The sequence below is a fragment of the Leptonychotes weddellii genome, chromosome 4, assembly GCF_054177405.1.
Source record: "Leptonychotes weddellii isolate Sample4059 chromosome 4, ASM5417740v2, whole genome shotgun sequence".
Lineage (NCBI taxonomy): Eukaryota > Metazoa > Chordata > Mammalia > Carnivora > Phocidae > Leptonychotes > Leptonychotes weddellii.
This window is the reverse complement of record NC_138372.1, coordinates 66,374,985-66,389,796: the sequence shown is the minus strand read 5'-3', so window position 1 is coordinate 66,389,796 and position 14,812 is coordinate 66,374,985. Positions and strand designations below refer to the sequence as shown.

The following is a 14,812-nucleotide window of genomic DNA, read 5'->3' as shown; positions in this document are numbered from 1 at the left end:
ATTCTTTCACTATTGCATTTGTCTCCTTTATAAGGAACTATAGCTTAGTCTCCAATTCTGTGTACTTTCAAATATTTCATTTTGAAAGGATTATTACCCTTGCCTTCACCTGTGCCAGATGCTGGGAATGAGGGTGGGGAGCCCACATCCGGTTCCCTGGAGGGACTCACAGGTGACAAGCAGCTTGGTCATTGAAAGATGTTTACTTAGTACAAATGTTTGCCAACCAGGGACACTGACCCACCCAACACCACCCTCCAACCCTCACCTGCCCATGGAGGCCTGACTGTTCTGCATATTCAGTCAGCATTTGTTAAGTATAAACCATATATCCAGTTATCCTTCCATGGTGGCCATTTTTTTTTTTTTTTTTTGTAACCCTCGTTGATCTTGACATAGCCTCATCACCTCTTGGTACTCCCTTACAGAATCCACTCGCACCAAAAAACGTTAGAAAGCAACATAGAATATTATTGAATATTTTATAATGGAGAGAAAAGATAAAATTTGCATATCACCATGCAAAGCAAACTCCCTCCAGTTTCCTCATCAGACTTCTATTTCTCTATTCCATAGCTCCCATTGGTCAATACATAACATTAACAACATTGAATTATTTTATTGAAACTACATATCTCTCAGAACATGAATTATGGATTGCCAGCTACTGCATAGACACTTTTAAGTTTGCTGAACCTCAGATGGAAACTCAAATCGGCCCACCATTTTACTGTATTCAAATTACTTGAAATATCCCTTCATCCTGTGACTTCATTTGGCCTTCACATTGTAGTAATCAATTCACCTTGATCACCTCCTTTCTTTGACATTGGCTTATAAAAATTAGATTAGTATTTATAGCTAATAAATAGAACTTACTGCTTAAGTACATAATCTTTAATCCAAAGTGAAGCATTGAAGCAGAGTGGAAATACTCAATTATAAAGTGGTTGTCCAGATGATCTAAATACGCTTTTATGCAAAAATGACTTACTCAATGTTTATTGAATAAACGTATGCATTTATTATACATAAAAATTTATGTCTAAAACATCTCACACCCCCAACTATATATGTCTTTCCTGGGCTCCCTAAAAAACAGAGCCTAAGGCAAGCTTATGTGCAAATAATTGGAGAATTTAATCCCAGAGCATTGAGAGTGAGGGAAAGGGGAAAATAGGGATGGCTGGGAAGCAATGAAAGGTGAAATGTTATTAAAGTTGACCACTGTATTTGCCCTGACATTTGGGATGTCTACTAATGGGCTATGGAAAGAAACCATGCCTTAGAACAGTCTGTGGGAGGGAGGAAGGGGAAGTGTTTGGCTTCTCATCTCCTATAGGTGATCAGCTCCCCTGAACTTCCTGGCTGTGTTGTCCAGCCCCTTTAGCAGCGGCTTGGGAAGAGAGATCCCATGCCGTGTTGTGTTGAAGGAGATGCATTTCAAGTGGTGCATGGTTGGCCTCTGGCAGTGGAGCCACTTGGGCCCTCAAGGAGGAGGTAGGGACTGAGGGGGAGTGAGTAACTGAGGGTCCAGTGCATAGATGGGGCTGAGAAAATATAAGGGGGTTCTGTAAGATTAATCCAACACAATTTACCCCTTCAACTGCTCAGATCCACTCTTGTCCTTCCATAATATTTAGCTCCAATATTATAAAGTTTACATTTTTTGTGTGTGAGCACAAGCTATTTTGCTTTTTCTTTCAAAGAAGGTGCAAGTTCAGTCATTCATAGAATCTCCTTCAAAGTGGTGGCCAATTGCAATCTCAAAATACCTAAAGCCAGAGACTCACTGAAATACATTCAAGTCTGCTGCTAGAGCTGGTCTCAAGACCATGTTAATCCTAAAATAAAAGTCAGTTCTTTTGCCAACAAAAATGGGTTTATTCAGGAGTAACAGAGAATTATAATTTGGGGCATGCAAGGTATGGCAACTCAAAAAAAAAAAAAAAAAAAAAGGAAGGAAACATTATCTGAGGAAATTGGGAAAAGTTGTTTTGAAGGAAAGTCCATCCGTTGGGGAAATTGGCTGAGTTGTAGGGATAGTTGATTTCTCATACATAATGTATGCCATGTACATCTTTCCCAGTTGAGACCTGTAATGGATGATTCTTTCCTTTTGATGATTCTCTGTTGGGGTCTCTAACTGACAGTTCTTCCTGTAATTGATGTTGAATGGTATGGTTCCCCCTTCTAGCCTCCCCTCCTATCCTCCTGATTCCACTTTATTGATGTTGCCCTATATTAATTTTCACAGCCATTATAGATATTTATCTCCTTCCTTTATCACCAATTTCCCTCACTTTTAGCCAGCATTTTGGCTGATCTGTATTGTTTGTTTACCTATTGGTATAACCAGAGCCTTCATTCCTGAAGGATCTGAGCCCTTAGCTGCCCTGCCCTTTGGATTGTGGCTTCTGCAGTTGTCTATGACAAAACTGTGACCAACCCAATTTAGGGGCTTCCCCACATTTGCCTGGCCTTCCTTGCTGACTGGGCCTTGGCTGCTTGCTCAGTGGAGAGTCCAAGCTGCTGCCATGACTGCCTCATCTCCTCATCTTCGTCTTGTCTTCTCTGCCTCCCCAAAGAGAGGGCCTAGTTTAGCATGGCCTCTGCTGAGCTGGAGTGGCAGCTCCTCTCTCTCTGGTGTCCAAGTTCAGCCTAAACAGATTCACAGAGGCTTTGGCTCAGAGAAAGCATTGTACAATACCAGGTAGGATCTGGTTTTGTCAGAGGCAGCCCAGATGGGCCAGATGACACAAATCAGAGGTGCAGGGAGTTAACACCTGAGTGGCAAACTTTTGCCAAAGGTGTAAAGTATTTCCAGCATCACAAAAATCTCTTTTGTGTTCCCTTCTAGTCAGAAACCCCCAAATGGTCATCACTATTTTGACCTCCATTGCCACATAGATCAATTATACCTGTTTTTGAACTTCATATAAATAGAAATACACAGTACATCCTCTTGTACCTGGCTACTTTCACATAACATTTGCTGAGTGAAATTCAGCCATGTTGCATGTAGCAGCAATATGTTCTTTATCCATTGTATTCCATTTTAAGAATATAGCACAATTTGCTCACCAGCTGCCGTTGATGAACATTTGGATTATTTCCTGTTTGGGACTACTGTAAATAAAACTATAAGCATTGATTTCAGTTGGGTGTATACCAAGAGTGGAATTGCTGAGTACTGGGTATACATATGTCTAGCTTTATTTAGTTGATCTGCCAAGCACTTTTCGAAGTGGTTTCACTGGTTGTTGCACATTTCTACCAGTATGCGGTACTGTCAGTCCTTACGATTTTAGCTACTCTAGTGGGAATGTAATCATATTGTACTGTGGTTTTAATTTGCATGTTCCCTGAGACTAATGTTGTTAAGCACCTTTTCATATACTTTTGGTCATTTGGATGTCCTCTGTTGTAAAGTGCCTGTTCAAATCTTTTTGCCCAATTTTTATTTTTTTTAAAGATTATTTATTTATTTATTTATTTGTCAGAGAGAGAGAGAGAGCACATAGCAGGGGGAGCAGCAGGTAGAGGGAGTCTAATCTTTTTTTTTACTGGTAGTGTTTTTTGCATCATATTTAGGACAGCTTTTTCAAGTTCATGAAAATAAACAGTATTCTGTTCTGCTGTATTGTTCTGCCTTTCATATTTAGGTCTGTGATCTATCTCAAGTTGTTTTTGTACATAGTATAAGGTAAGATTCAAGATTTTTGTCGGCTTGTTTTGTTTTCCTTTATGGATGGCTGATAGGCCCAGACCATTTATTGAAAAGACCATACTTTCTCCCACTGAATTGCAGTTGTGCTTTTTTGTGAATGAGGTGGCTGCAAATGTGTGGGTCTGTTTCTAGACTCTTTTCTGTTTCATTAGTCTGTGTGACTCTCCTTACCTCAGTGGCATGGAGTCTTAATTATTGCTGGTTTGTATGTCTTGACATCTGGTATCACTCCAGATTTGTTTTTCTTCAAGATTATTTGGGGATATTTTAAGTCCTTTGCATTTCAATATAATATTTAGGATCAGCTTTTCAATTCTACCAAAAAAAAAATCTGCTGGGTTTGATAGGATTGCATTGAATTTATGTATCAGTTTGAGGAGAGTTGACACTTTTATAATACTGAGTCTTTGAATCCATGGACATGATATATCTCATTTTAGGTTTTATTTAATTGATCTCAACTATGTCTTACCATATTCAGGGTAGAGATCTTTCATTAGATTTACTTCTAGTTTTTGGGGGGAGGGGTGCTATTATAAATGATATTTTTATAAATTTTATTTCCTAATTGTTTATTGCTGGTATATAGAAATGTAATAGGTTTTTATGTATTGACCTTATATTCAGTGAGTTTGCTAAATTCCTATTATTTTTAGTAGTTTCTAGATTCTTTTGGATTTTGTATGGATATAATTATGCCATCTGTGAATAATAACCTGTTTACTTCTTCCTTTCCAATCTTACGTCTTTTGTTTCTTTCACTTATTATACTTGCTAGAATTTCCAGTATAATGTTGAATACAGGTGGAGAGAATGGATATCTTTTTTCTTGTTCCCAATCCTGAGTGGAAAAGCATTCTATATTTCACCATTAAGTATACTATTATCTAGAGATACTTTGTAGATACTTTTATCAGATTAAGAAAGTCTCCTTCTAGTCCTAGTTTGCTCTGAGTTTTCTTTTTTTAAGTTATGAATAAGTGTTGAATTTTATCAAATGCTTTTTAAAATTTTTTTTGTTTTTAAAGATTTTATTTATTTATTTGTCAGAGGGAGAGAGAGCACAAGCAGGGAGAGTGGAAGGCAGAGCAGGCAGAAGGAGAAGCAGGCTCCCCACTGAGCAAGGAGCCCGATGGGGGGCTCAATCCCCCTCATTTCCCCTCTGAAATTTAAATACTTTGAAATTTGTTGAGACTTGCTTTTTGAATCTATTTTGATAGACCATGTGCTTTTGAGAAAAATGGACATGCTATAGTTGTTAAGAACAGTGTTCTATATATATTAGGCCAAGTTGGTTAATCACATTATTCAGATTTTCTTTATTCTTATCAATTTCTTGTCTGTTTGTTCTTTCAGTTACTGATAGAGTTGTGCTAAGATCTCGAACTATGATTGTGAATTTATTTCTTTTTTTTCTTCTTTCTATTTTTTTAGTTCTGTCAACTTTTGCTTCATGTATTTTAAAGCTATGTTATTTGCTGAATACAAATTTAGGATTGTTATATCATTGTCATTATAAAATGTCTTTTCTAAAGTACCTATATTTTCTCTAATATTATTTCTTGCATCAAATCTACTTTTTGTATGACATTAGCTGTGGTATACTGGTATTTAAATATTGAAAAAATAAAGCAAAATAAACACAACACAGCCAGCACAATGCCTGGCACATAGAATTTATTTAATAAACAAAAAAATAAAATAAAAACAAAACAAACATTTAATAAATAAAAAAACCCTATTTAACAAACAAATAATATACTTCCCCTTCTCTTCCACTTACCCAAACCTTAGCTTTATGCGGAGAGATAGGAGAGAAACCAAAAAGTTGGAGAAAGCTGGGGCTTTATATTAGATTGTATGAAGAATGACTAGGATATGTTTTAAAGACATGGATACCTCAGAGTCAATTTTAAGCTGTTGCCATGTAGCACCCCAATATGACTCCTGCTTCCACCTCCCAGTTCATTACCTCTTTTAGTAATGGCCATTAAGAAACAGGCATTCATACACTATTGATGGTAGAAAAATTGGTACAAATGCTTTGAAGGGAAATGTTCACCAAAATTTATGTGTGTATGTCTTTTAACATAGCAATTCCACTCCTAGGAATTTACCCTACAGATATACTCACACAGGTGCATAAGATTATATGTACAAGGGTAATATAATTTGTCCCTTAAAGCCTACTTTATAATAGCAAGAAACTGAATTACTCAAATGTCCTTTAATAAAGGAATAAATAAGCTTACTTATTTCACATCTATTTTATTTATCACATCCTACTTAACCATCTGTATTTTTATAATAGCATGTATTACTTTTTTAATTGGAGAGAAGCAGGCTCCCCGCAGAGCAGGGAGCCCGATGTGGGGTTCGATCCCAGGACCCTGGGATCATGACCTGAGCCGAAGGCAGATGCTTAACGACTGAGCCATCCAGGCGCCCCAGAAAGCAGCATTTTTTTTTTTTAAAGATTTTATTTATTTATTTGAGAGAGAGAATGAGAGACAGAGAGCATGAGAGGGAGGAAGGTCAGAGGGAGAAGCAGACTCCCTGCCGAGCAGGGAGCCCGATGCGGGACTCGATCCTGGGACTCCAGGATCATGACCTGAGCCGAAGGCAGTCGCCCAACCAACTGAGCCACCCAGGCGCCCGAAAGCAGCATTTTTGATAAGACTCTTAGCCTGTAGATAAGAGAGAGTGGGGAATAAAATTGGCCACCATCTGGGTCACTCTCCACCCAACCCAGGAACCATCTTGCTGATAAGAGTTAGATTTTCTAAGTGCAAGAGGGATTTATGGAGGGAGGCATTCCTTTTGAGCTTTGGAGTCAGTCTCTAATTACCTCCATGGATATGAGCACGTGTTTCTGTATCCTTGAGTGCTTCTCTATCATCATGTACTCTATAATCAGTACCCTTAACTTTCATGTTATTTTGTCTCTCTCTTTGTGCCTGATCTGTGCTTTTTCTACATCCTAAGATACACAGATCAGATTCTCATTTCGTCAGAGCCCACTTCTCATCTGACTTTCCCTCTGCTTCTATTCCTCATTTCCCTATATTTTAAATTCATAAATCATCACACAGATCTTAATATGTAATGCACCATCCCCCAACTTTATATTCATTCCCCCTTTTTAATTTTTTCATCAGTTAGATTTTCTATCAGCATTTTGAATCTGGATCCTCTAACATGGACCCTCTTTATTTTATTTAAAATGTTTTTTCTCTTCATTCTTGTCTTCTCAACCTCACTTAAATCTGCCTCACAGTTTTGTGTCCCCTTTGTGTATCCTTACAAATGACCCCTTTCACTTCCCCTCTATAAAGCAAGGTTTCTCAATCTTGGAACTATTGACATTTTTGCCTGAGTAATTCTTTGTTGTGGGGGCTGTCCTATGCATTGTAGGATATTTAGCCACATCCCTGGCCTCTACTCACTAGAGAAGTCCCTTGCCTGTGAAATAAAAAATGTTGACAGATATTGCCAAATGTCTCCTGAAAGGGTAGAATCACCTCTGGTTGAGAACCATTGCTATAAAGGTAAGGATATAATAAGTTCATTCATGTTGTTTCTTTTGAGGTAAAATTTATATACAATAAAATGCAGAAATCAAATGTGCACAGATAAATGAATGCTGACAAATGTATACACCCATGTAAACCACCATCCCAATCCAATGTATATAAAATTTCATTGCTTCAGAAAGCCTCCTTGTGCCCCTTCCAGTCAACTCCAACACTTCTACTCTGAGACAACCAACCGCTATTAGATTTCTGTGTACAGAGAATATTATTGTTCTTGAACTTTTTTAAGTGGAATCATACAGTGTGTGTTCCTTTGAGTCTGACTTCTTTAGCTCAAGATAATGCTTTTGAGATTCATTGTTGCATGTATCAGTTGTTTGTTTCTTTTTGTTGCTGAATGGTATTCCCTTGTGAAGTCAGGCATATAGCAACATTTGTTTTATCCATTCTATTAATAGAAACTTGATTGTTTCCTGTTTGGGGTTATTATGAATAAAGTGGCTATAAAAATTCTTTTTTTTTTTTTTAAGGACTTTATCTATCTATTTGACAGAGAGAGAGCACAAGTAGGGGGAGCAGCAGAGGGAGGAAGAGAAGCAGACTCCCTGATGAGCAGGGAGCCTGACGTGGGGCTCCATCCCAGGACCCTGGGATCACGACCTGAGCTGAAGGCAAATGCCTAACTGACTTAGTCACCGAGGCGCCCCTAAAGTGGCTATAAAAATTCTTGAGGAAGTCTTTTGGTGGACATCTTTTCATCTCTTTGGAAGTGGAATTGCTGGGTCAAAGGTTAGATATATGCATAACTTTTAAGAAACTGCTAAGCAGTATTCCAAAGTGGTTGCATACTCACCAGTGTAGGAAACTTCCAATTGCTCCATATCTTTGTTGACATTTCTTATTGTCAATCTTTATTCTTTAGTTGTTCTGGTGTGAATGAAGAGGTATTTCATATTTATTATTTTCATTTGTTGATAACTGATGGTGTTGATAGCCTTTCTATGTATGTGCTTATTGGCCATTTATATATCCTTTTTGTCAAGTGTCTGTTTAAATCTTTTGCCCATTTAATTAGGTTCTTTACCTTTTTATTACTGATTTATAACAGTATGTTTAATATATTATTTATAATTTATAAAATATGTATTTTATTTATAACAATTCTTACATATTCTAGATAAGACTTCTTTGTCAGATATATGTGTTGTGAATATTTCTTCCACTCTAGCTTGCCTTTTCATTATTAACCGTGTCCTTTCATGAGCACAAATATTTAGTTTTGATGCAGTCCAACTTATTTTTTTCTTTTATGCTTAGTGTTTTCTCTGTTCTAAGAAATCTTTCTACATTATAGTTGTGAAGACATTATATTTTTTCTAGAAGTTTATATCTTAGTTCATTTTTATATCTATGATTCATCATGAATTCATATTTTTATAAAAGGTAGGAGTAAAATTATTTTCCCAAACATATGTTTAGTTATTTCAACATCATTTATTGAAAAGAACTCTCCTTTATCCATTGAATTGCCTTCCCCCATTTGCCTTCCCCACATGCCTTTGTAGAAAATCTATTGACCATATGTGTGTAGGTCTGTTTCTGGACTCTATATTCTGGGATATGTTTTATGGCCTAGCTCATGATCTCATTTGGTGACTGTTACATGAGCACTTAAAAAGAATGTGTACTGTGCACTGGTTGGTTGCAGTGTTTTATAAATGTCAAGGTTAAATTAGTTTATAATGTTGTTCAAATTCTTATTCCATTGTTGAATAATGTTCCATTCGTATTGAGTTTTTCAATCTAGTTGCCACAATTTTTGACAATGAGAGATTTATATCTCCAAGGTTGATTGTTGGTTTGTCTGTTTCTCCTTTAGTTTTGCCAATTTTTGTTTCTGGTATTTTGAAGCTCTGTTAATAGGTACATGCACATGTAGGATTGCTATATCTTCTTAGTGAATTTATTTTTTATCATTATAAAACAATACTCTTTCCTTTCTCAAGGCCTGCTTTGTCTCATAGTAATATATTAACACCAGCTATCTTATACTTAGCATTTGCATAATATACCATTTCCTTGTGTCATTTTTGACTTCTATGTCTTTATATTTAAAATGCACCTGTTGGGCGCCTGGGTGGCTCAGTTGGTTAAGCGACTGCCCTCAGCTCAGGTCATGATCCCGGAGTCCCGGGATCGAGTCCCACATTGGGCTCCCTGCTCAGCGGGGAGTCTGCTTCTCCCTCTGATCCTCCCCCTCTCATGCTCTCTGTCTCCCATTCTCTCTCTCAGATAAATAAATAAAATCTTTAAAAAAAAAAAATAAAATGCACCTGTTGTAAATTCCATATAGTTGAGTCTGCTTTTTTTAATCAAGTCTGAAAATCTCTGCTTTTTAGTTGAAGTGTTTTGTCCACTTATATTTAATATAATTATTAATTTAGTTGGCTTTAAGTCTACCATCTTCCTGTTTGCTTTCTCTTATTTCCCTCTGTTCTGTGTTCCTTTATTCTACTTTACCTGTTTTGTGTTAACTGGTTAGTTTTAGTGCTCCATTTTATCCCATTTATTAGCTTTTTAGATATATAGTTCTCTATTATTAATGGGTGGCAAGGGGTTTATAAATGCATCCTTAATTTATCCCAGTCTACTTGAATATACAACTTCAAGTGTAATGTAAGTACCTTTTAACAGTATAAGTCCATCTGTCACCTGTCTGTTCTGCTCTTGCTGTCATATATCTTACTGAATCATGTTATTAATAAAATAATACATTGTTTTTATTTTTACTTTAAACAATTAATTGGCTTTTAAAGGAATTGAAAGTAAAGAAAACCAACAATATATTACATTTACCATTTTATAATTTCCAGTGATCTTCATTCCATACTGTAGCTCTGTATTTTCACCAGATATCATTTTCCTTTAGATTAAAGAAATTACTTTGGTATTTCTTGCTGATGAACATGATTTCAGCTTTTATTTCTCTGCCTTCATTTTGAAAGGTATTTTTGCTCATTATAGAGTTATGCATTGACAGATTTTTTCTTTTGGCACTCAAAGATGTCATTTTGTTGTCTTCAGGCCTCAGTTGTTTCTGATGAGTAATCAGTCATTATTCCTATGATATACTGAGGTGTTATTTTCTTTGCACAGATCCTATGTTAGGTTTACTGAGCATCTTAGACCCATGGGTTGATAGTTTAAGTCAAATTAGGAAAACTTCAACTAGTATTTCTTTGAATATTTTTGTGCTTCGTTTTCCCTCCTTCTACTTCTGGGACTCATTTATATGTATGTTAAACTACTTGATAATGTTCCACAGGTCATTTTGACTTCTTCATTTTTTAAAAATGAAATGCTTCAGTTTGCATGATTTCTGTTTTCCTGTCTTCAAGTCATCCGATCCTTTCTTCTGTAGTGCCAGTCTATTGTTAATCCATTACAAAAATCTTCTTTTATACATTGTATTTTTCTGTTTTAGTAATTTCATTTGCTTCTTTTTAAAGAATTTTGGCATCTTTCTTGAAATTTCTTCTCTATTCGTTACTTATACCTACCATTTCCTATAATTTCTTTACCATATTTATAATAGTATTGCCAGCTTATTGTCTGCTAATTCCAAATCTGGATCAATTTTGCATCTTCTGTTGACAGATTTTTATTCTTATTAATTATGGGACACATTTCCTGCTTGTTGGCATGTCTTTTGATTTTTTATTAGATACTGCATGATGTTTTGTAGAGACTCTGTATATGTTTTCTTTTTCTGAGTTATGTTCTAGCAGTAGTTTAATTATTGGTGAATCATCTTGATTTTGTGGAGACTTGGTTTTAGGCTTTGTCAGAGCAGATCTATTTCAGTTTTGTTCTTGTTCTAGGGCATAACTTCAGTCTGGGGATGTGAGCCTTGAAAGAGTTAAATATTTCTAGGCATAATCCCCACTATCTTCCCACACCTTCTTAAATAAACAGGAGTGAAGGAGTAGTATGAGAACCTGGCTCTACTCCTATATACCTCTGCTGTTAACCAGCATAGTGCTTTGCATTGCTCCCTTAACCATTTAATTTTCCTATCTATAAAATTAGGAAAACATTCAAAGGCTTAAAACCCACCACACCCCATCTCAGTACTATATAGTATCAGCTCACTGAAGCTACAGAGAAGCAAATCCCAGGCTAGCAGGCATAATGGCAATAGAGGGAGGAGGGACTGACTGCCTAGGGACTTCAAGTGTGCATCAGCAAAAATTTAGGCACTGTGAGACTTAGAATATAACAGGTCAGACCTGGGATGTAGTCTAAGCTGCAAGGAGGCACCCTGGGTACAGAGATTTGCTGGTCATTTTACTCCTCAGCACTGCACTGAGTCTCTGACTCAAGCTCTATGCTTCTTTCTCTTTCCTCTTGTCCCAATTTCCCACAATTCCCTCCCTGCATCTCCAGAATTTAATCAAATTTTCATTCTTAATTGGTCCTGGTTTTAAAATTCTATTCCACATTATTATTTATATTTATCCAATAAAGTTTAAAGTTCTCTAATATACAAGGCAAATTATTCTATTGCTGAATAATCTTTAAAAAATAAGGATAGTAAAATTAGATGAAAGATGGTTTTTATTTCCTTGTGAACTGTGCTTCACTCTAGTCACCCCCCACCCCCATAGGTAAATAACCTTTGATGGAGAAAGGATTCCCAGAATCTTCTTTAAACAAAAGATAGTATCAGTTAATCATTTCCAAAGGTCAGTTTCTCCCTCCCCCTTGGGTCCCCCATGGCCTCTTCTTTGGTTGAAATCAAATAAAACTATATAGCCTGTGTATATATTAAAATAAGCTCAGAACTATGTCTTTCGTTCTTTACTTAAAGCCTTATGAGAGTTATAACCATTTTTATTGAATAACACCCAAGGTAATAACTTGGAAAGCTGCTTTGATGAGAATACAATCACATATGCAATAAATTCAATAGACCTGTGTTACAAAACTAATGTCAGGGGACAAGGATAATACCCACATTTTAATGCTAACTCTTACAGTGAACAAAGATCTCTTTGAGCACTAGCAGTGGGATTTGATCTGTAGTATAGTTAACCAAATGGCAAGAGGTGAAGAACTTTACAATAGGGGCTTCATATATAAAATGCAGCTTGATCTTTAGTCATAAGAAAGCAACCTATTCTGAAAAGATAAGGGGAAATAAAAATTAATCAAAGTAACTAAGCAATTGCTTCATATAGACAGTTATACCAATCTCCTTTCCTCTACCTGGGGCTATTTTTCCTCTACAGTAAAACAAGCTTTTCTTGACTCTGGTTCACCCTTGCCCTTGCTTTGCTTTTAAAGAAATTATCTTGGAGAATAATTTTTATTATTTTGTCCATAACCAAAGCTTAAGGGTTTCCTAACTTCCTTCCAAAAATAAGTATTATAAAAGATTTTTTTGTCTGTTTACCATGTAAAAATCTGATCTGTATTATACAAAAACTCAAAGCATTTTTAATAGTTCTGATGTTAATTTGACTTTATTGGTATGTTTTTGTAAAGTGTAAAGGCCATGGATCTTATATCTAAGTAGGAAGGTACCCTGTACATTTGTTCATATTAATTTTGTTCCATTCTTTTTCTTGTCTGTTCTCTTTTTCCTGTTTAAAATACAGTGTGTTACAACTATAGTGAGGCAAATGATTCCTATCAAACCCATTGCTGTCAAAACTCCTTTCAATATAAGATTGTCTCTGTCAAGTATAAGAGCAGAATTTGGGGGAATAAACAGAGATGCTTGGGCAATGTTAGATACAGCAGACTTTAAGGAGTTCCTATCTATTGCTCGTATTGCCACATAAATTCTGTGGCTTTCTTGTGTCTCTCCATCAGGTTGGTGGTCAGGTCCATTTGTGAAAAGCCTTGGTGAGAATGTAAATACCTCCTTGGTGCCAGCTTGCTGAGGATTTAGCTTTGATGCATTCACTAAAATGGCATTGTTAAAGTCATCTTGAATATTCTGTAAACTTTTACTGATTCTTATTTCATAGCTGTTAGCTGAAATTAAAAAATATAAATGGAAAGATTAAGTCCCTTGGGGAGGTTTTCTAGTTTATTAGAAATGACTAATGAGAATAGCAACAAAAAGTCAAAATACCTAGAAATAAACATAACAAAAAATTGCATATGAACAAAACTTTAAAACACTATATAAGAACTCATATTGAAACCTGGACAAGAGGAAAAACTTATTATGTTTTTTGAATAGGAAGATTCAGCATAATAAAGATGTTATTTTTCCCTAAGTTATTTTATAAATTTTACATAATTCTATTAAAAGTGCCTCTAGTTTCTATTTTAACAAGCTTATTGTAAAGCTAAATGGAAAATAAATAATCAAGCTTGGCCATATAAGGACTAAAAAATAGCAATGTGGAAGGACTAAACCTATCAGATATAAAAACACTATAATGCTTCTGTAACTAAAAATTGCAGTACTGGTGCATGAATAAACTAATACCTAAATATAGGCCACAATACATCCAGGAATTTGGTATATGATAGAAGTAGAATTAAAATTAATGGGAGAAAATACAAATTTCTTGATAAATGATGTTGTGACAATTGGATAAAATGATGTAAAAAAATAAAACTGGATCCATATCACAAACATTTTTTTCAAGATAAACGCCACAATGATCAAAAAGTTTGATGTAAAAAATTAAAATATTAAGTATTTAGTAGGAAACAATAGATAAATTCCAGTGTAGCCTTGAAGTAGGAAAGGCCCTTCTAATTAAGACTCAAAATTCAGAAGCCATAAACAAAAAATTTAAGTACATAAAATGAAAAACTTCTACATGGAAAATAGCTTCTTAAGTAAGACATAAGCATAAATGTTAAGTGACAAAAATATGCATTACTTAAGTCAAAGGTAAAAGTTTAGTTCTGAGTTCTGGTAATGGCTACATGGCTTAGACTAACTCTCTAGAAGATAACATGTATGAACTCTGAAGAAAGCAAAAAACAAAACAACAAAAAACCCACAAAGCTATTGAAGCACTGGATTCAGATAAAAATAGGCAGAAACCAGAGGCATTACAATCCTTAAAAGAAGGAAATCAGAGTAGGAATGATTCATGTTTGTACAGCTTTTCCTCTTACTTTTTTTTAAAGATTTTATTTATGTATTTGACAGAGAGAGACACAGTGAGAGAGGGAACACAAGCAGGGGGAGTGGGAGAGGGAGAAGCAGGCTTTCCACTGAGCAGGGAACCCGATGTGGGGCTCGATCCCAGGACCCCGGGACCATGACCTGAGCTGAAGGCAGACCCTTAATGACTGAGCCACGCAGGTGCCCCTAGCTTTTCCTCTTAAAGCACTTCCCTCTCCTGTACAGATATGATAGCTGGAATGGAAAGCCAACTACCTTCTGGATCTGAAAAATCAGAAGACAGTATGGGATTGCCCGAGTAGCTAAAAGTTGAGGGAGCCAAAGAGGGACCAACCCCAAATCTATGCATTAACTTTTTTCAAACCATTGGAAGACTTCTAATTATTCATG

The 14,812-nt window shown here is 35.9% G+C and overlaps 1 protein-coding gene across 1 annotated transcript in view; it reads right to left on the bottom strand.

Moving 5' to 3' along the window:
• Window positions 1–12,124: 12,124 nt before the first annotated feature.
• CLCA2 (chloride channel accessory 2) overlaps window positions 12,125–14,812 on the bottom strand; it is a 40,060-nt gene continuing 37,372 nt past the window's right edge. The window contains exon 14 of the mRNA XM_081818718.1: window positions 12,125–13,305. Within this exon, the coding sequence (XP_081674844.1) occupies window positions 12,863–13,305 (443 nt within the window). The 3' untranslated portion in view covers window positions 12,125–12,862. The remainder of the gene's footprint in view (window positions 13,306–14,812) is intronic.